Source organism: Myodes glareolus, chromosome 10 (genome assembly GCF_982192425.1).
Source record: "Myodes glareolus chromosome 10, mMyoGla1.1, whole genome shotgun sequence".
In the NCBI taxonomy this organism is placed as follows: domain Eukaryota; kingdom Metazoa; phylum Chordata; class Mammalia; order Rodentia; family Cricetidae; genus Myodes; species Myodes glareolus.
The window spans coordinates 14,899,840-14,921,323 of record NC_142035.1 but is presented as its reverse complement, the minus strand read 5'-3'; the positions used below and the strand labels follow the sequence as shown (position 1 = coordinate 14,921,323).

General features: G+C 42.0%; 1 protein-coding gene across 2 annotated transcripts; it reads right to left on the bottom strand.

Moving 5' to 3' along the window:
- Positions 1 to 599: 599 nt before the first annotated feature.
- Positions 600 to 1,046, bottom strand: LOC125404839 (WAP four-disulfide core domain protein 15A-like). Of its 2 annotated transcripts, none has more exons than XM_048440993.2 (2): positions 892 to 1,046; positions 600 to 757 (listed from the first exon to the last, which is right to left on the bottom strand). In XM_048440993.2, the coding sequence occupies exons 1-2, from the start codon at positions 974 to 976 to the stop codon at positions 600 to 602; spliced, it is 243 nt and encodes an 80-aa protein (XP_048296950.1). In that variant the 5' UTR covers positions 977 to 1,046. The 2 variants fall into 2 exon arrangements, with proteins under 2 accessions (XP_048296950.1, XP_085552386.1); XM_085696260.1 differs by having other exon boundaries at positions 600 to 751.
- Positions 1,047 to 21,484: the final 20,438 nt, after the last annotated feature.

Below are 21,484 nucleotides of genomic sequence, written 5' to 3'. Positions count from 1 at the left end.
AAGAACTGGAGGCCAAGTATCCTAGACTGAGACTGTACCAAATGCGTCTTCTCATTTTTGTCTAGAAAGAACAGAGATAAGATCAGATGCACACTGTGCTGGGGATATGGTTCTGGGTCAGCTGGTCACCATGCCCTGTGCTGGTCACCTCTTACCATGTACTCTCTTTCCAAAACACTGAGATGTGCTGTCAAGGTACTAGGGGCAGACCATGAATGGCTCTATACAACGAGTTAAGTAGGAAATTATAATTTCATAATCCCTTCATAATTTAAGGTTTAGTGGGAATGCTTTACTACTATAAGATATGAGAAGGGAAAACTGAAAGTGAAAATAAGAAACATTCAGTGGCAGTTGAGGAACTTAGGGGTAATCTTATTCAGATGTTCTTAGTATGCTGGAAAGGGTGATGCCCCCCAATGCAATGGTAGCATATTTTTCTGAGGAAGGGGGCAATCTCTGGACAACCCTAGTTAATTCAGATACTCTGATTGCCATGCTATCTAGAGGTACATACAGTTTGCAGTTCCCTACAAGGCAGTGAACTCTACATGGGTTCTAGAAGGAGCATCAAGAATAACATGTCTGGGGTTGCTCACCTAATCCAAAGCATCCCATGGATCCGTACAGCGCCTCTGACAGTAGTAGAAGCAACACTTTTTGGTTCCCTTGCAGCCTCTATCACGCTTGCATAGGGACAGGAGGACAAAAGGGCAGGAAAGATGAAACTCTGGGCAATACCCGGGTTTGACTAAAGCTGTAGAAGAATACCACAAGGTGAGTCTCAGGAGCCGGTGAGCTGTGAATCATGCTTCAGGCATCAGTGTCTCCATGGGTTCCTCAGTGGAAAGGCTTTCCTACCCAAGCAGACCCAGGATCACAGTGCCTTACCTCTGTTCCTCCTGAATATAGGCTGAGTCATATCACAGCAAAGAAGGATGGTCACTGTGAGTAGAGAGAGGCTCAGTGGCTTCATCTCCCAAGAAAGCTGTGCAGGTGAACGTGGAGGTCAGGGGTGTTTCTGTTAGATTCATGGAAGGGCTGCCATCAGAAGGACCTGTAGTTCACACAGTAGGACAGCAGAATTAATGCCCTGATACATGTTCTAGGGCCTGAGTGGGCTGTCCTTTTCTCGGGATATCACAAAGTTGGCCTTTTTATCGGGTCTGCTTCCTGCAGGCCACTAGGAATCAATAAGAGTAAAATACTTTTTCTGAACTGTGTGTCAAGACTGACCAATCCCTGGGGTGATGGCCCCATGGTTAAGAGCAGTGACTGTTTGTTCTTCCAGAGGTCCTGAGTTCAACCTCCAGCAACCATACTCACAATTATCTATAATGGGATCTGATACAATTTGGTGTGCAGATGTATATGCTGACAGAGCACTTATACATTAAAATGCATAAATAAATATGTATTTACTTAGTACATAAGACTTTATGGCCAACCTTTCCTTCTTACTGAACTTGCAGAGAAACTGGAACCCCAGCTCTCCCAGCAACCGTCATTGAGGATGTTTTTGAAAGTTTACTTTCCACACATCAACATTTAAGCACCACCATAACATCACAAAAATTAAGGAGAATGGCTTCACAATATGATATTAGAGTTATTAGAAATTTATATTTGTCTGGAACATAAGATTAACTAATATGTAATTTCTTAATTTCCTTTTAAAAAAATCTTCATGAATGTGTAAACATCTCAGTTGTTGTTGAAAATACGAGATGTTTGTTACTTGTGTAGTTGGAAATCTACTTGTGTAGGCACTGACCAAAACATAGCTTTGTATAAAAAACAGCAATAATAAAAATACTAAACAAAACAACAACAAAACAGTTTTGTAGCTACATCCAAGAGACTTAAAACCTAATGTGAAAGCAAAACCTAATCATTTAAAAACTCCTCATTTTTTTATTTCTAATTGCATGAATGTGTGTGTGTGTGTGTGTGTGTGTGTGTGTGTGTGTGTGTGTGAGAGAGAGAGAGAGAGAGAGAGAGAGAGAGAGAGAGAGAGAGAGAGCATGTAAGTGCAGATGCCCAGGGAGGCAGAAAGAGGGTGTTGCATCCTCCAGAAGCTAGAGTTATAAGAGGTTGGGAACTGCTCTTTATACATGCTTGGAATCAAGTTCGGGTCCTCTGCTAGAGCAGTATGAACTCCTAACCACTGAGCCGTCTCTCGACTATATATTTTTTTAACTGTAATTTGTGCTGCTGTCTTCAGTCTCTGGGTCACCTTGACATTGGTGACTTGTAGATTTCATTTTAAAGAAAACTTCTTTTTAGTTGGTTTAACGTACCAAAATCTTAAAATGCCACTCTGGCCCAGAAGAGCTCATTTTTAAAAAGTCTATTATTCCCTGCAGCTTTAAGATGCTCAAATATGGAAAAAAGATATTACATGGAAGGAAGCTACATTCTAATGTTGCTTTAAATTAATGTAAAAAACTTAAATAAAAACTTTCCTAGTGAATCTTGTCATACTTAAAAGTCATGACAGGTTAGGAGCAAATAGTCTCCCCTCCAGGAATGTGTAGTTGGTTGAAACATTTAAATTAAGCTAATGGTGTATTTCTTGTTAATAGAGAAGTAGGAAAATTATGATTAGTTCCCTATGAACTATAGAATATGTGAAAAATCTGTGTATGACACAGGTTCATAATTCAATGATTTACTTTGATGGTTTCTACAACAACCCCAAATACAAAACAGCACTTTAGGATTAGAGATTTGGGAGCCATTCCATCACCATCACTATGAGAATCCTGACAACCCACCTGAGGGAAAACAAAACGCCATTTTGGAAGTGTAGGGGCTGAACTAAAGCTTTGCAAAGACACAAGAAGACAGAAGAATGTGAATCTCACCAAGCAAAGAGAGCTTTGTAGCAGTTTGCTTGTCATTTTACCAGTTATGGTCACTTTTACAGCTTGGGCAGAGGACTCAGAAGGAACAGAGTGACCAACCCTCGTGATCTGAGAAGGAAGCCCCAGAACACACACTGTGGAAGAAGAGCATTGCAAAATTGTCCCCTGACCTCCACAGCTGTGTACCACCTGTCACACCACCAACTGCAAACCAAGAACTGAGAGCAGTAGCTGGCTCTCTGATAGTTATGAAGACCGGGAACTCGCAGCCTCTCTAGGGGAGGATTTTCTCCTCCTTCCCTCAAAGCCCCGGCTCCCAGACATGGTCATTATTTTAACCGCTCAGCAGCTCTTAAAAACAGCTCTTCCATCTGAACACGTCTTCAGTTCCCCTGACTCAGAGGTGGCACTATTCTGGGAATCCATCTTTCACCTCAGGTACTTCAGGCAGTGAGCCCAAATGATGTCAAGAAAGTAGAATGGGGATGAGATACCCTGAATTTTTTTGAAAATCTGGATAATTGCCTAGATATGTACATGTATGTCAGGTATCTGTTGGTTCTCACATGCCATGCTTCTGTCTACGCCTACATGCATACTGAGGAAAGATCCGAGAAAACTGTGCGAGCTCATCCATGACTGAATGTAACTGCAGCAAGACCATGATGTAAGACTTGGAAACTCGGGGTGGGGGAGACACCTCAAGCTGGATATACAGGCAGGCAGTCTCTGGAAAGGACTTAATATCTCAGGAAGTTACAGCAAGTGTTGGCAAATAGGCACAGAGGGAGCAGTTCACAGGGAGGCAAGACAGCCTACAGAATGGGAGGAAGACTTTGCCAGCTACACGTCTGTCAGGGGATTAATATCCAGAGCATAGAGAGAAGTAGAATAAGTTAAACATAAAAAGTCCTTCAGACCTATCCTCAAGAAAATAAGGACTAGGAAATGCTAGTGAGGGTGTTTGGATGAAGGACTCCTTGTGCACTGCTGGTAGTAATAAAAATGAATGAAACCAGACACTGTGGGAATGGGTGCTGTGCTGTGGGACAATGATCTTGTATCTTGTAAAGATTTGTCATTTGTATTGCTTTAATAAAACACTGATTGGCCAGTAGCCAGGCAGGAAGTAGTATAGACGGGGCTACTATGCAGGAAGTAGAGGCAGGGGGATGAGAACAGGAGAATTCTGAGAAGAAGAAAGGTTGAGTCTGCAGTTGTAACCCAGACGCAGAAGAAGCAAGATAAGAATGCTTGGTTGATAGAAGGACCAGGTGGGACAGAAATCTCTGTCAACAGTGATGCATTTCCTCAAAAGCTAAGAATGGGACTGCCTCACAGTCCAGCTGTACCACCAACCATGCCCCTTCTGATGTCCACTCTAAGCAATCTGAGTCAGCACACCACAGACACCTGTGTGCAGTTTATTGATGAGCCATTCAGAATAACTAAAATATGAAGTCAGCCTAGGTGTCTACGGACAGATGTGTGGCAAGTTTTAGTCACACTTCAAAGAAGAATGGGATTATATCACTTGCAGAGAAGTGAGACTGGATGGGAAGATGAGAATTATGGGACACCTCACTGGAGTTGGTTGAGGCCTGTTATCAACTGAAGATCAAGAATCCTAGCATAATTCATAACATTTCTGGGAAGTTTGCCAGTGCAGAGGCAATGATTCTTTCATGAAAATATATTTTATGCTAAAATAGTAATGAACCATGCCCAAGTGCTTGTGACCTAAGTGGATTTGTTCCTAAGTAGTTTCTGGGATCCTCACAAGACTGTTGAGTTTGCTAATAATAAAGCTGTCCTAAAGTCCATTGTCTATGTACAATGTTGTAATCCTGTCAGTTACACTCAGCAATCATCCTGTGATTTCGTGGAACCCCCTTGAAAGCTGTGACCTCAAAACCCTCCAAAGGTGTGCTTGCTACTGCAAGGACTCTTGAGAGCCCTTCTCATACTATTGGGCGGGTTTTCCTTTCTGAGTGATGTTCTTTCTTTAAACCCTTAAACCTATGCTAAAATGTCCTTGAAAATTTTATTTTATTTTTTGTGTAAGTGCTGTAGTCTAATGTATGGATTACATCATGTACATGTAGTGCTCAAGGAGAATGAGGAAAACATTGAACCCCCTGGAACTTGAGGCAGTTGGTGGTGAGACAAACCAAACCTGGGTCCTCTGCAAGAGCAGTAAGACCTTTAACCATGAACACAGCTTTTCAGCCCCTTGAAAAAAATGTCTTTTAACAAACCCCAACTCTGCTTCACATTGGCTTATACTGGAATTCCCTTCTGTATCAAGAGAAGGGTTCAGTTTCACCTGAGTTAAGGTCTGCCAAACACTGAAGGGACTCCTCAGCTGTTGGAGGTGGCCGTGTGGAGCTGGGTCTCTGTCCCTGCTGCTGCTGCCAGGGATGGGATGGGACCTGTAGAGCTCAGGCCAGACTCAAAAAGACAGAGACAGTGTTTTCTTTTGACAGAGAGCACCAGTAGGAGAATTTATCAAACAGAAGGAAGAATGTGAGCTTCAAGACAGGTCATGTGGAATCAAGGTTTAAAAAATACACAAGACATAAAAGCAGATGCGGGAAGAGACAGAACCGTTGAGGTTGGTAATGAGAAATGACTATGAGAAAGTACAATAACATACTTGCATGGGGGAAGACAAAATGAATTCTGTTAAGGTGAGAGATAATCCATCATGGGGGTAGAAGGGACAGTTTTGTATTTATACCCTTCTCCCATTCTCATTAGCATAACATACATAGACAACAAATGGGAAATGAGGAGACTATATTCAAATAATTCTATCTCAGACTATTGTACTGTATGTACAACATTAAAAACTAGCACCAGGCACAGACTCATACATCTGTTTCCTGGGTGATTCATATGGTGTTAGCCTCTACATCAATGAGAGATGGACACATGTGCTTCCTGCCTGAGTGCCAGCTTGTATCACAGTTGCATGATAGCAGCAGTTAGTGTCAGTCTTTATGTTGCTAAACCAAGTTCAAAGCTCATGGGATTACTTCCTTTCTCTTCTGAGGATGAGCTACCTATGTCAGACATGGCCTGAGGGTGTCCCCAGGACCACAGGGGTTGCAGTAGTCACAAACATAGGAATCATTTCTCATAGTCTGCAGGGAACTGTTGGACAAACTTCCTACCGAAAGACAATCTCACATACTGCTAGAATATAAAAACTGGAATGCATACTTCTTCAATTCAAGGTGTGGGTATAGGGTAAAGATCAATAACAATCAGGGAAACATAGCATTGCCTACTGGAGAAGATAAAATGCCAGAGATTGAATGTAAATATATGGACAGTATTGGCTTCACAATAATTGAAAATAATTTCTAAGTTAGGAGAATTGAAATGAACTTCAAGAAAATTAAGAAAAATATTACTGAAATTTATTGGAGAAATTTAACAGACTGACTAAAGTAATGATTTAAAATTCTTACGGAATTACCAAAGTTAGAAACCGTGGAATGATCGTATGCTATTGTGAGCATTGTTAGAACTGATCAATTCAAATAGTCTTTGAATTCACAGACATGTTGCTTGAAAATACAGTCACCATGAAAGAAAGAGCTCAAGAGAAGAGGAATGCTTCCCCAGACAACATGAAAAGGGCCAATGTTTGTGTCAGTGATATTCAAGAGAGAGCAGAGAAAATAATTTTGTTTTAAATCTTTTGAGGAAACAAGACCAGGAGACTTTGCAAAGCCAAGGAAAGATAAAAACATTTAGGAGATCAATTTTTTTCTATCAGGGTTAATCTTACACCATGAATTATTCTGATCAAAATTCCAAAGATCAACGACAGAGAGGATATGAAGGCAGTGAGAGAGTGGAGGAGTCAGCATAGACGGAAATTCCCATGGGAGTGGTAGGCAACTTCCCAGAGGCATTGTTCTGGACAGGATGAGATACTTAATGTTTCCAAAGGGAGAAACATGCCAATTAAAAATACTCACCCCACAGACCTATCCTCAGTAAATGAAAGAGATGAAACACCTGTGCAGAAACAAAAACTGAAGGAGGTTGTCTCCACAAGACCTGTTTTTCAAGAAAGGCTAAAAGGAGTTTATGAAGCTGAACAAAAAGGTTGTTAATCAGTAATCAAAAATATCCAACACTTAGAAGCAGACAAGCTGAAGGGTAATAACAGAGACAAGAGAACTGAGGTGGCGTCAGATAAAGCAGACTAACCCACAGTTGCCATGAGACAGTGAGAGTATTGATATTGATAATCACCTTCCTGACTTGAGGAGCATTGGGCAATCCTTTGGGGACCCGGATGGAGAAAAGCAGAGGAAGGAAGCATCCCTTGCCCCATCTGTATGTCAAATTTGGATGTTAGCCTTCTGTACCCTTGCGCCAGGACTTACCCATGGAGAAGATGTAAGTATCTGAAATATGTACGTAGCATGCTGTTGTCAGTAGAGACCCAAGCAGGAGATGCAAGCCTCTGAACTGAAGGGTGTAGAATGAAGTCTGAAATGAGATGTGGCACCAGTATAGACAGAACTTAAATAGTGTACCGATCAATTACAACTGAGTCATGTATTAAGTATTATACCAGAAAACACTACATTTTTCTCAAGTTCCCATGGAACAGTCTCCAAGAGAGGCCACACAAACACACCAATAAAGTTCAATCTATTTAAAAAGATTGAAATCATAAAGATATCAATAGGAAAAGGAAGATCAGAGAATAAATAGGTAAACTAACATATGTTCAAATAATAAATTGTCAAAAACACAACTGAACAGAGAAAATGATTTGTAGCTGTAATTCATGGAAGAGACTATTAACATAACTTTAAAACTAAGGACAATGTGTGCCCGTGCGATGGCTCACTGGGTAAAGGCACTTGCTGTGCAAACTTGAGGGCCTGAGTTTGATCTTTAGATCCCAAGATGGAATCAGAGAACAATACCTGAAGGTTGTCTTCTATTCTGCAGAATTCAGAACTCAACGCAAAGAGCGGTGACTGATGTCAGGAAATCCTCCAGATGTATGCTGATTGCTAAGGCTGGTCCAGAGTGGTAATGTTTGCATTTGTTCTTCTCTGTTGCTTTGGGTTGCGCTGTGATTAACCAGGTGGTGAGTGCCTTTGCTGCTGTGACTGCAGCTCTAGTCAAAAGTAAAACTAAGTCCGCAGTAGATCAAGCGGCATTTTTCTAAAAGGACTTCCTTGTAAGTAACATGAATTTCTGGGACTGCAGGAATGTTAATCTGGTTATACCACTGTTGCAGCAGGTCACAACCCCATAAATTTACAGCAATATTAGCCACATATGACCTCAGCCTTTCTCTCTGTCCTTCTGACCCTATGCATTCACCTCACCTTGTTTTACTTGAAATAGGGTTCCAATTCCTAGTAATTGAACATCTACCTCTTGAAGAGGCCAATTTGGATGCCAAGATTCTGGAGTAATGATAGTTACATCTGCACCCATGTCCAGTAATCTTTCAATTACAGTGTTATTTGTATGTATTCTTAGATAATTAATAGAAGTCTGACAAAATATTCATTTTCTATTTCCTATTGGATTTTTTATTTATCCTCCATGTTTATTTCATCATTCAGAACAGTATAGTTTTGTTTTTTTTTTAACAGCAGGTATTGTATTTTTAACTTTTCCTAGTGAGACATGTCTTTCACAGTAACTGAAAATGACTGGACCACGTTTGACCTGGGGGCCTGCAAGAGGTTCCCTATGGAGTTTCCTGATGGTATCAGGTTACCTTGTCTGTCTTTTGTTGATCTACATTCATTGGTCCAATGTCGGCCTTTGCCACATCTTCTACATAACCCAGAAGCTTGAGACCTTCTATTTTTGTCATTCCCAGAGGAGACATTATTTCTAGGAATTCCTTGTCTATAATACTTTCTCAGATGTCCTATTCTACCACAATTAAAACATTTGGCCTTTTGATTTCTCCTCATACTTTTGGAAATTGATTTCTCCTCATACCTTTGGAAATACCCAAGCTTCAGTATTATTGTCAAATGTCTCAATGTTCATTATATGCAGGTTCCATTCATTCATTGGTGCTGGTCTAACCTTTAAAGGTCCAAGTATCTTTTTGCATTCTAAGTTGGCATTTACAAAAGCCAGAATTCAATAATTTCTCATCTAGCTTCTGGGTCTCCTACTCCTATTTGTACAGCCTTAGTTAATCTTTTAAAAAAGTCACCAAAGAATTCTCTTTGACCTTGTTTAACCCTAGTGTATGATTCAATTCTTTATCTCGGTTCTTGAATCCTGTTTCAAGCATTTAAGGCTGCTGTGTGGTATATGGACAAGATGTGCTCATCATAAAGAGTCTGATACTGTGGATCAGCATAAGTGCCCTCACCAAGAATTCGATCTTAGGAAGCCTCAAATCCTTTGCTTCTGCTTTTTGTTCTAAATTTTTTGCCTGTTCTCCTAGTAGCATTTCCACAGTAGTTTTGGCCTATCTCCCAGAACTGCTGAGACTAATTGATACCAATCGTGTGAAGTTGCCTTATTGCTGGAAGCCCATGTCTTTATTATCTCCCTAACAAATGGTGAACACAAGCTCCAAGATATTATTGCTTGCTTAATTTCTTTTAGATTGTTCATACCTATGAGTTTCCATCTACAATCCTTGGATCATTTTGGGCATTTAGTACTTGATAGTTTTGCAGAGGTGATTATGGGGTAAGTAGCTAAACCCTTGGTAAGTCATCTTGGACTCTGACAGGTACTGGTGATGCTAAATCCTGTCCTTGTACCGTCTCTCCCTGCTCATCAGTTTTGTCAATTTTCTGAGTCATTTCAAATCTTTTTACCACTGTCTTTTGCAAAGCTTGAATTTCCTGACTTGTGAACATTTCTAATTATTTAATTGACTCACATAACTTCTGGTTCTCATTCTGCACATATGTTTCCAAGGTTTGAAATTTTTCCATTAAAAATAACTTCTCATTCTTGGATATTATTTGGATGGTATGCAGATTGCCTTCCTGAAGAGATACTCTATCTACTAACTTATCATAATTTTTTAACAGATTTTGATTGTCAAATTCAATAGTATGGATTCATTCAGATAATTTCTCGGCACCCTTTGATGTGGATTGAATTTTGGCTGTCAAGTTAATGTCATCATTTTCAATAGTATTAATTTTTCATCTAACATTTGATTTTCAATGGCATTAATCCTGCAAGCTAGCTGTTCAGATTAAAGAGAAAGTAAGAAACCCTGGCACTCACCAACCAGGGTGAAGGAAAACAGAGAACAAAGAAAGTAGTCGACTCACTAAAATGACAGTCACCTGACAGAGTGGTGACAGGAGGTGATTAGTGGACACAGTTAACGGAAACAGCAGAGAAAGAAGGTCAGGGAAAAAAAGATATGAAAAAGGACCTAATGTGCCAGGTCCAAAAAGGGGTTCATTCATGTTGGACACCATATGTGGCCATTATCTCCATCTGCCCCAGAGGTAAGGGGTGGATCTATGTGGAATATTACAATACAGACTTATTGTATTAAGTTAGTAAGCAAAGCTCAATTTATTACAAATGTATTTAAGTTATATAGGGGAGAATTAATGGTGATTGGAGGTTCTGCTCTCAGCTGTCATGTTGGCATTGTGCATTAAACTCTGGGTTTGCATCAGTCATTCTTGGCCACTGGGCAGATTATGGAACTAGCTTTGTGAGAGCACCTTAGTTTTAAGGAAGTATTCTTACTGTATATGCTTGCTTTTTTTAAAAAAAAATTATTTAACTTTATTTTATGTGCATTGGGACAAAGGTGTTGGATCCCCTGAAGCTGGAGCTACAGACAGTTGTGAGCTGCCATGTGGGTGCAGGGAATTGAACCTTGGTTTTCTGGAAGAGCAGCCAGTGCTCTTAACCTCCAAGCTGTCTTTCCAGCCCCATGTGCTTGCTTTTTGTTTTGTTAGTGTATTCCTGCTATAGGGGGCATGGATGCATGTGCCATGGCATACATATAGGTGTTCAAGGACACTATAGAGCATTTCTCTCCATATTTACATTGTTTCTGGGTATTGAACTCAGGCCATCAGGCTTGTGACTCTCATGTTCCTTGACCTGCTGAGCCATATTACCAGCCCTAAAATTATTTTAAAAAGTTAATATATACAGTGATTGCATTTTGTTCTTATTCATTCTTTTTACCCACTGTGCTTCTCTAGCCTTCTCTTTGCCAGTCTCTTCTGTCTGAATAGTCCTCCCTTTTCCCCATATCATATGAATTCCATTGGCCCTTCTTTTGCTTCTCTCTCCACCCTTCCCTTAGGTCTCTTCCTTTCCTCCCATTGTCCCTTTCTGTGTTCATGCTCTTCTGGTATGGGACAAGTCTGTATTCTGTCAATTACATTTAAAATAAGTGCTGATTGGCCAGTAGCTAGGCAGGAAGTATAGGTGGGACAACCAGACAGGAAGTAGAGGCAGGTCAATGAGAACAGAAGAATTCTGGGAAGGAGAAAGCCCATTTCTCCCCAGTCCTGTCCAGACACCGAAGAAGGAAGATGTGACCTGCCCCACTGAAAAAAGTACCATGCCATGTGGCTAACATATCCTAGAACAATGGGCTAATATAAGTTATAAGAGTTAATAAGAAGCCCAAGTTAATGGGCCAATCAGTTTATAATTTATGTAGACCTCTGTGTGGGCCAAATGGCTATGGGATCTGGTGGGAGGACAGAAACCAGGCAGGACAGAAAATCTCAGTCAACACTCTTCTCTGTGTATATTAAAGAATCTAGATCCCAAATGTGATAGAAAACATGTAGGGAGCCGCCAGGATGTCGCCTTGGCCAGATAGTGCCAGCAGTCCTACAGCCTGGAGGTATACATATCCTTTGATGTTGCCGCCTTAGGCCGGTGTGCTCAGAGCCTTGTTTTGCATTTCAGAGACTCGGTTTCCTGACCCGTCCTGTGGCCTCGGGCCCTAGCAGAATGGCATCAACCAATCAGCATTCGAGCCTCTCACCCTAGAAAAGCAGCTGTCTTTGGATTTTTCGCTCTCTCTTGTCATCCCTATTCCCCATTCCCCCTTTCAATCAAGGAGCTCTAATAAATTGTGATTGAGAAGGATTCTTGATTTTGTGATCGTCCATTCCTGCTGGTCAGGAAGCGCGTCACATTTTGGTGCTGATAACCCGGGACGCCGGATTTGAACAAGCCAAGGAGGGAGCAGAATTCAGAACTCAACGCAAAGAGCGGTGACTGACGTCAGGAAATCCTCCAGATGTATGCTGATTGCTAAGGCTGGTCCAGAGTGGTAATGTTTGCATTTGTTCTTCTCTGTTGCTTTGGGTTGCGCTGTGATTAACCAGGTGGTGAGTGCCTTTGCTGCTGTGACTGCAGCTCTAGTCAAAAGTAAAACTAAGTCCGCAGTAGATCAAGCGGCATTTTTCTAAAAGGACTTCCTTGTAAGTAAAAAGGAGGTTTTTTTCTTTAGCCCAGGGGGTAAGTGCGCACCATGGGCAATTCTTATGGAGCCAGCTCGAACCCCAGGGAGATTTATCGCTCAATCCAGGCATTTTTGCGACAGCGTGATTTAAAGATCTCTTCTAGCACTGTCGCTAACATCGTAAAAGACATTGTTGATGTCTCACCTTGGTTTGCAGCTTCAGGTGATCTAACTTTGCCATCTTGGAATAAGCTAGGCAGGGATTTGGAACAAGCAGAAAGAAATATTGGGAGAGGCACACTTCCTTTTTGGAGGATGGTGCGGGACTGCTTGAAGGAAGAACGTAATATAGAGATATTAAAACAGGGTCGCAAGGCATTACAGAAACATCAGGACAGCTTTTCAGAATCAGATCAGAAGGAGGAACAAGAGTGTAGGCCTAGAAAGAAAAAGGAAAAATTAAAAGATAAGGATCCGGAAATAGAAAAAGGAGAAAAGGGGAAGAGAAGCCCCATAGCTTTAGTAGTGAAAGAATTTGTAGATTTAGATTTATCAGAGGAGGAAGAGCAACTACAGGAAGTGGCTGCTAAATCTGAGAAAGAGCAGCGAGGTAGCCGGAGGCGGGGCAATGATGATGTGTTTACTACAAAGGGCAGAAGAGACGAGGCGCCAGTACCTTCTGCCCTTCCCCCATCCGCCCCTCCACCCATGTACCAGCAGGTAGCTACAGAAGGCCACAGCTTCATAGGAAGGCAAACTTGGTCGCAACTGGCTGCTGCCTTTCCTGTTTTTGAGGAGCCACAGAATTATAATAGGTGGTATGAACCAATCCCATACAGACAGCTGAAGGACTTGGTTGAAGCTGCGAGAAATTATGGAGCAAATGCCAGTTATACAATCTCATTATTGAGAAGGATTGTTACAGTAGCGCTGACTCCTACAGACTGGCAGGAGATTGCAAGAGCAGCTCTTCCAGCAGGGCAGTTCCTGGATTTTAAATCTATAGTCCAGGACAAGGCTCAGACCCAAGAGCGCATTAACATACAAGGCGGCCACCCAGAGTGGACGGCTGATATGCTTCTTGGACAGGGGGCATTTGCTGGAAATCAGAATCATTATCCTTGGGAGGTTTATAGGCAGGTTAGTGAGATTCATTATAGAGCATGGAAATCACTCCCTAATAAAGGTGAAACAGCTGGTAACTTAACCAAGATTATTCAAGGTGCTGCAGAGCCATTCTCTGATTATGTGGCTAGGATGACAGAGGCAGCTGAAAGAATGTTTGGGAATTTAGATATTTCATTGCCTTTTGTCCAGCAAATAATATTTGAGCAGAGCACCAAGGAATGTCAGAGAGCAATAGGTCCAGTAACGGGAAAGGGATTAGAAGCCTGGATCAAAGCCTGCCGTGAAGTTGGGGGGCCTCTAACCAATGCAGGGCTGGCGGCTGCTATGCTTGCTGCTGCCAGAGGTGTCAGAGGAGATAAGGGAAAGGCATGCTTTAAATGTGGACAGTTGGGGCATTTCAAAAAACAATGTCCCAATAGTCATAATGCCTCAGATTCTTCAGGGCTCTCAGCTACAACATCGCAGAGGCAGCCAGACACTTGTCCCAGATGCAAGAAAGGGAAACATTGGGCTAATGAGTGCAAATCAGTTAGGGATATAAATGGACAACTTATTCCTCTGCCTGTTCAGTCATTGTCAAAAAACGGATTGAGGGGCCCATGCACCCAGGGCCCAAAAATATTTGGGGCAATTCAGAACACGATGGCAGTCCCCGAGATGACTCCATCGTCCCAACAAGAAGGGCAGCCAAAGGCTCCGGAGGGCTGGACCTCTGTGCCACCTCTGAACTGCTATTAACTCAGGATATGGGAGTTCAGGTCATTGAAACAGACGTGTTTGGGCCATTAGAAAAAGATACTGTTGGCATAGTCTTGGGACATTCATCCTCAATTATGAAAGGCCTGATAGTCCTTCCTGGAGTCATAGACCCTGCCTATGAAGGCTGCATTAAAATTCTTTGCCATTCTCCATACGGGGTAGTTTCCATCGCCCCAGGAGACAGAATAGCTCAACTCTTAGTTCTGCCTTCAGGGCGTAATAAGCTTCCAGCAGAGGGGCTTGTCTTAAAGGACAAAAGCCTTGCTCCCATGGGAGTAGATTTGGCTTGTTTATCCTTGGAGCTTGATCAGCGACCAATCTTAAATTTAGAAATAGAAGGAAAGATTTTTTCAGGCCTGGTGGATACTGGAGCAGATAAAAGTATCATCAGATCCCAAGCATGGCCAAAACGCTGGCCCTTACAACAGGCCTCCCAGTCCCTTCAAGGGCTGGGGTATGCACAAACACCGCATATAAGTGCTAAGGAGTTAGTCTGGAGAACAGAAGATCAGAGAGGGACTTTTCAGCCTTTTGTGGTTGATTTGCCCATCAACCTATGGGGCAGGGATGTGCAGTCTCAAATGAGATTGAGACTTACAAATGATTATTCTTATACCAGTAAGCAAATGATGGCACGTCAGGGCTATGCTCCCAATAAGGGACTTGGTAAATGTCTCCAAGGTAGACAGAATCCTATTGAGACTGTCTCCAAGTTAGATAGAAAAGGCTTGGGTTTTTCATAGGGGCCACTGAAGCTGTAGCTTCCACACAAAAGACAATGCCCATCCCTTGGCTAGTAGATAAGCCGGTATGGGTCCCTCAGTGGCCTCTTTCCTTGGAAAAGCTGGAAGCTGCAAGACAATTAGTACAAGAACAGTTAGAACTAGGACATTTAGAACATTCTGTATTGCATTGGAATACGCCTATTTTTGTGATTAAAAAGGCTTCTGGAGGTTGGAGGTTACTGCATGACCTTAGGGCAGTCAATGCTCAGATGCAGGTCATGGGCCCAGCCCAGCAGGGCCTCCCATTGCTTTCAGCAATACCAAAGAATTGGCCTGTAATTTCCTTGGACATCAAGGACTGTTTCTTTTCAATTCCCGTGTGCCCTCAGGACCGGGAAAGGTTTGCATTTACTCTTCCATCTGTTAACAATGAGCAACCCAATGCTCAGTTTCAATGGAAAACTTTGCCTCAGGGAATGGCCAATAGCACCCTCATGTGTCAGTTATATGTAGATGCAGCATTGAGTCCTGTTAGGAGACAATTTCCTACTGTGAAAATTGTTCACTACATGGATGATTTATTGTTATCTGCCCCCCATCAGGAAACCCTGAAGGAAGTTTTCCAAAAGGTTACATCCCTTTTGGAGGAGCAAGGACTCCACATAGCCTCAAATAAAGTACAAACATCTTCAATGGTGAAATTTTTGGGGACTATCATCACCCCTGAAAGCATCAGGCCTCAGAAAGTGCATATTCGCACCCATCACCTTAAAACTCTTAATGATTTCCAGCAGTTGCTGGGAGATATAAATTGGATTAGAGGATATTTAAATATACCTCGATCTGAGCTCTTGCCTTTGTTTTCCATCTTAGAAGGCAATTCTGATATCTGTTCACCTAGAGCCATGACCCCGGCTGCAATGCAGGCCCTTAAGAGGGTAGAATCTGCTATTACTATAGCTCAATTACAGCAGGTGAATCCATCCTTACCAATTTTGCTATGCATTCTCAAAACAAAGAATTATCCCACTGGAATGTTATGGCAAGATGGGCCCCTCTGGTGGATGCATGGAAATTCCATAGGAGCAAGATCTGTTCAATATTATCCAGAATTGGTGGCTGGCCAAGCATTAATGGGAATAAAGCTTTGCTTAGCCCACTTTGCGAGAATGCCTGACAAGTTGATAATTCCCTATATGAGGGAACAGGTAGAAGTTTTGACAGCCACAGTAGATGGCTGGGCTGTCCTGCTTTGTGCATTCCCTAATGTTATTGACAATCATGTGCCAAGGCACCCCTTAATAAATTTTGTGGAGAAAAATTTGGTGTATTTTCCCAGGATTACCTCGCCCCACCCATTAGAAGGAGCCTTAACTATCTATACAGATGGCTCAAAGACCGGAAAAGGGGTTCTGGTGGCAGGAAATGCTAAACCTGTGGTCTTTCAATTTCGGCCTGATTCCCCCCAAGTCACTGAGTGCTTGGTGGTTTTGGAGGTGTTTCAGAGATTTCTTGAGCCATTTAATTTAATTTCAGATTCACAATATGTGGTCAATGCTGTGGCCTCTCTTGAGGTTGCAGCCTCAATTCGCAGCTCAAGTACAGTGTCTAATATTCTTTTACAAATACAAAAACATATTTTAAAAAGAGAAAATCCTTTTTATGTTGCTCATATTCGAGCCCATTCTCTCTTGCCAGGACCTATGGCAGAGGCCAATGCTCAAGCTGATGGTGCTACTCGAGCACTCGCCCTTGTGGCTACAGATTCACTCCAGCTAGCTAGAGATTACCATCAGCTCTATCATGTCCCAGCAAATACACTTCCCTTAAAGTTTAAGATCTCTAGGGAAAATGCCAGGAGGATAGTAAAAGCCTGTCCCTCCTGCGTGACCATGTTACATCCCCCACAAGTTGGGGTAAATCCCAGGGGGTTAAAGCCAAACTCACTCTGGCAAATGGATGTGACTCACATCTCAGAGTTTGGCAGACAAAAGTATGTTCATGTGTCGGTGGACACATGCTCTGGAATAATTCATGCCACCCCACTGGCAGGGGAAAAGGTAACTCATGTAAAAATGCATTGCTTAGAGGCCTGGGCAGCTTGGGGAAAGCCAAGTCGTTTAAAAACCGACAACGGCCCGGCATATGCCTCACAGGGCTTTAAAGCCTTTTGCAAGCAATTACAAGTTGAACATACCACTGGCCTACCATACAATCCTCAAAGCCAGGGTATCGTAGAGAGAGCAAATAGAAATTTAAAGGAAATTTTGCAAAAGCAAAAAGGGGGAATAGCTGTAGCAGCTTCCCCCAGAGAAAGGATTTCTCTTGCACTCTTTACACTTAATTTTTTAATTCAAAATATTGCTGGAAAAACAGCAGCAGACAGGCATGCCCTGTTTGAAAGCTCTACAGAGCGAGATTTGGTCATGTGGAAGGATGTATTGATTAATAAATGGTGTGGACCAGATCCGGTAATTACCAGATCCAGGGGAGCAATTTGCATTTTCCCTCAGAATCGTGAAGATCCAATCTGGGTGCCAGCGAGACTGACAAGAGAAATAAAGAAGAAAGATGATCCAGTGGATGCTGAGTGTCCTGCTGTGGAAGATTCGTGCGGAGGCAGCAGGGATGACCCTCTGGGCAGTGTCAAGAGCAACTGTGTCACGTTATCACCTTGAGCAGCACCCTGTGCAACCTCTTATCTCTTAACAATTTTCTGACTGACTCTATTCTGCCTTTCTCCCTCCTTGGGAATGGGTGGGAGCAGAGATATTCTTGGCATGCTGTGTCTAGGTGGAAGTGCTGTATGTCTTTGATTGGTGTGCTACCTGCTAGCCCAAGTGAGGAGGGACAAGGTCTTTGTGGCACAGGCCTTGGCAGCCTTGGAATGTGTATCCTCACCCCAAGTTTGGCTCTCAGCCTCAAAAGAGCTCATAGGCAATTAGCCATGCATAGCCTTTGCACCCTCTAGGGACCAGACAGTCCCACGGCACAGAGGAAGGTATGCATAGGCGGAGGGTGTGCAGACACAGCCCTAGCACTCCCAGGGAAGTAGTTGTCCCATTGCACGGGAAGGGTGTGTCTTGCTTTTCTTTTCTTTAATCAGTCCACACATCATGAGGTGGGGACCAGATTGGAAAATAGTTTTGCCTTATTGCTCTTAAAGACAATAAAAGGGGGAGCTGTAGGGAGCCGCCAGGATGTCGCCTTGGCCAGATAGTGCCAGCAGTCCTACAGCCTGGAGGTATACATATCCTTTGATGTTGCCGCCTTAGGCCGGTGTGCTCGGAGCCTTGTTTTGCATTTCAGAGACTCGGTTTCCTGACCCGTCCTGTGGCCTCGGGCCCTAGCAGAATGGCATCAACCAATCAGCATTCGAGCCTCTCACCCTAGAAAAGCGGCTGTCTTTGGATTTTTCACTCTCTCTCATCATCCCTGTTCCCCATTCTCCCTTTCAATCAAGGAGCTCTAATAAATTGTGATTGAGAAGGATTCTTGATTTTGTGATCGTCCATTCCTGCTGGTCAGGAAGCGCGTCACAAAAACATGCAGTGATTTTCTGAGTCTGTGTATGAGTAGTCTCTCTCTCTCTCTCTCTCTCTCTCTCTCTCTCTGTGTGTGTGTGTGTGTGTGTGTGTGTGTGTACCATCTGCATGTTTGGTAGTTTCGGAGGTCAGAAGAAGGCATCAGATCTTCTGGAACTGGAGTTACGGTTGGTTGTGAATCACCTAGGAACTGAATCTGGTTCTCTTAACCACTGAACCATCTCTCCAGTCTCTGTACATAAGCTTTCTAAAGTCTGTGTAATCCCATTTGTTAATTCTTAGGATTGTTTCCTATTGGAATTCTTTTTGAAGTCTTTGTCTATACCCATATATTGAGATTCTTTATTTTTCCTTTGGTGGTTTCAAAGTTTCAGGTCTTCATTAAGACATTTGATCCACTTAAAATTGATTTTCATTGATTGTAAATGATCTTGTTCTAGTTTAATTCATTTACATGTAGATATTCAATTTTTCTCCATCATTTGTCTTTTTCCTATGCCTGTTTTTGGCACAGTTGTTGAAAATTAGTGGTTGTAGCTATAAGTGTTTATTTCTGGGCCCTCTGTTTCATTTTATTGATCTACATAGACCAATACTGTACAACTATTGTTATTAGGGCTCTGTAGTATAATTTGAGATCAGGTATTGTGATGCCATTTTCACAAAATTAATTCTGCTTATCTATATGAGTCTGAGAAATCTTTTTCTCATCTGGTGTTTCCTTCAATTTCCATCTATAGTATCTTAAAGTTTTTATCTTAGAGAAGTCCCTTACCTTTTTGTTTAGGACTATTCCTTCCAAAAAATATTTTATTTCATCTTATTTGCAGTTATTTGTAATGATATTATTTTCCTTGAGTTCTTTTGTGATTAGTTTATTATTGGAAAACTACTTCCCCTTGAATAATATTTTTTTTGGGACAGGGTCTCTCTGTGTATCCTTGTTGGCCTGGAACTTATTATGTAGACCAGACTGGTCTTGAGCTCACAGAGATGCATCTCCCTCTGCTTTCTTAGTGCTGGATTTGAAGTTGTGTGCCATGCCTGACTCTTGCATGTTAACCTTATATTCTCTGATACTTCACTGATAATGCGTTTAAGATCTATAAGATTTTGCATATTCTTTAGAATTTTTATTATAGGATCATATTATATGCAAAAAGTGGTAAGTTGACATCCTTCTTTCCAATCTGTATGCCTTTGATTTCTTTCTCTTTTCTTATTTTTCTAGCCGAGTCTTTTAGCCCCCATCTGGGTTTGGTCTGTCCATCTAGAACATCAAGTACTTGGGCAGGGTCAAGACTTTTTCTCCTCACACAGTTGTCTACCTTTCTGTTTCTTCCAGGTCCCTTGTGTGGTAGTTTGAATGTAAATGATCTAGGGTGTGGTTAATTAGTATTTTAGGCATAGAGGTGGATCTGCTCCACCTGGATCAAAGGTTGGAGAATTCGAGACTATTCCTTATATCATGTTAATGAAGTCTGTTTCACCTCTTCTCCCCTTTTGGAGTGAAGCATATTAGCATGTGGAAAATAAACGAGACGGATTCAGTATTCATTGAATGTCTCTCTTAATGCTGTTCTGTTTCTGTCTATTATTTCTCTTATATCTCTGCTCCTTTTGCTTGATAATTCTAATTCTCAAACTCCTACCCTGGAAAGTATGAATTTCATCAAAGCTGATATTCGACAGATGGCACCCAACATGGAGCTTAGGATAAATGACATATAAGGCATGGATGTGTGGCCAGATGTATAGGAGAAAACATGTAGGAGCTCATAAAGTGAATCTTACACTGCAGATGCATAGGTGAGAATTGAGAAATCAATAATAATCAATAATAGACAATGCAAGTAATGAAGGAAGAAAGGTGTGGTGTGAAATTGGGAGTAAAATATTTGTATATAATTGTAAATATGGAACAGGGAAAAAATAACTCTCTGTACAATTTCTTAGAGATAGTTTAAAGGACACGGGAGTCCAGGTACAATAGTAACAGGTTCAGAAATATTTAGAATTTATAGAGCAGCTATGACCTTGGTTGTCCAAGTACAGGACATCGGATGCTGCAACATGGGAAGAAATTGGGGTAAAAATTCAATGACGTTATTATGAATATGAGCCTAAAAGCATCTGTACAGGCACTCTTTATCTCTGCACACTTATAGAGGAGAGCTTGGATTTAAACTCTGAATGGCAGGGGGTACTTCTTCCTGAACCAGTTAGAAATGAAACAGAACCACTATCAGAGGAGCTAGATGAGGAAGCATTTGTCACACTAACCTGATAACTTAGAGAAAGAAGCTGTTAAGTACCAGTAGTAAGAAGTTGCTACCTCCCTCGCTTCTGACCAGCAATGCTGAGAGGCAGGGCCATGATGGTAAAATTCAGCAAGAACTAAAGGGCTTGAAAGAGTTGGTAACATCACTTTCACAGAAACTAGAGACTGCAGATTCCCTCTTACCATCTCAGTACTTCTCTCCCCACCATAATAGCTGATTTAGATCCACCTGCAATGCAGAGCCCTCCAAAAGCAAGGCAGACTCTTAGCACTAATTGTGCATCTCCCTTGCAAGCTAGCATTAGAGAGGCTGCTTACAGAGGGGAAGATGTGCAAGGGTTTTCTTATAGAGCAAGAGATGCTCAGGGAAATCTGGTCAGGGCACATATTTCAATATCATTCAAACTACCCAATTAAAAGCAGTCTGTGCTCAATATGGCCCTACAGCTCCCATTACCCAGATGCTCCTGGAAAATATGTCTCTAGAAGCTCTACCCCTGGGGGATTGGAAGCAGTTGGTCAAACTTTGCCTGTCAGAAAGGGACTACCTGCTGTGGAAAACTGAGTTTGCAGAACAATACCAGGTCACAACTGAGGGCCTAACAAGCTCCTGGTTTTTGTTTGTTTGTTTGTTTTTAAGGAAATGCTTGTAAGTAAGGGTTCTTACACAGAAATAGATCAACAGTTAGACTTTGATTAGCAGCATATGGCCAAATTAATGCAGCTTCCAAAAAGGCCTGGAATAA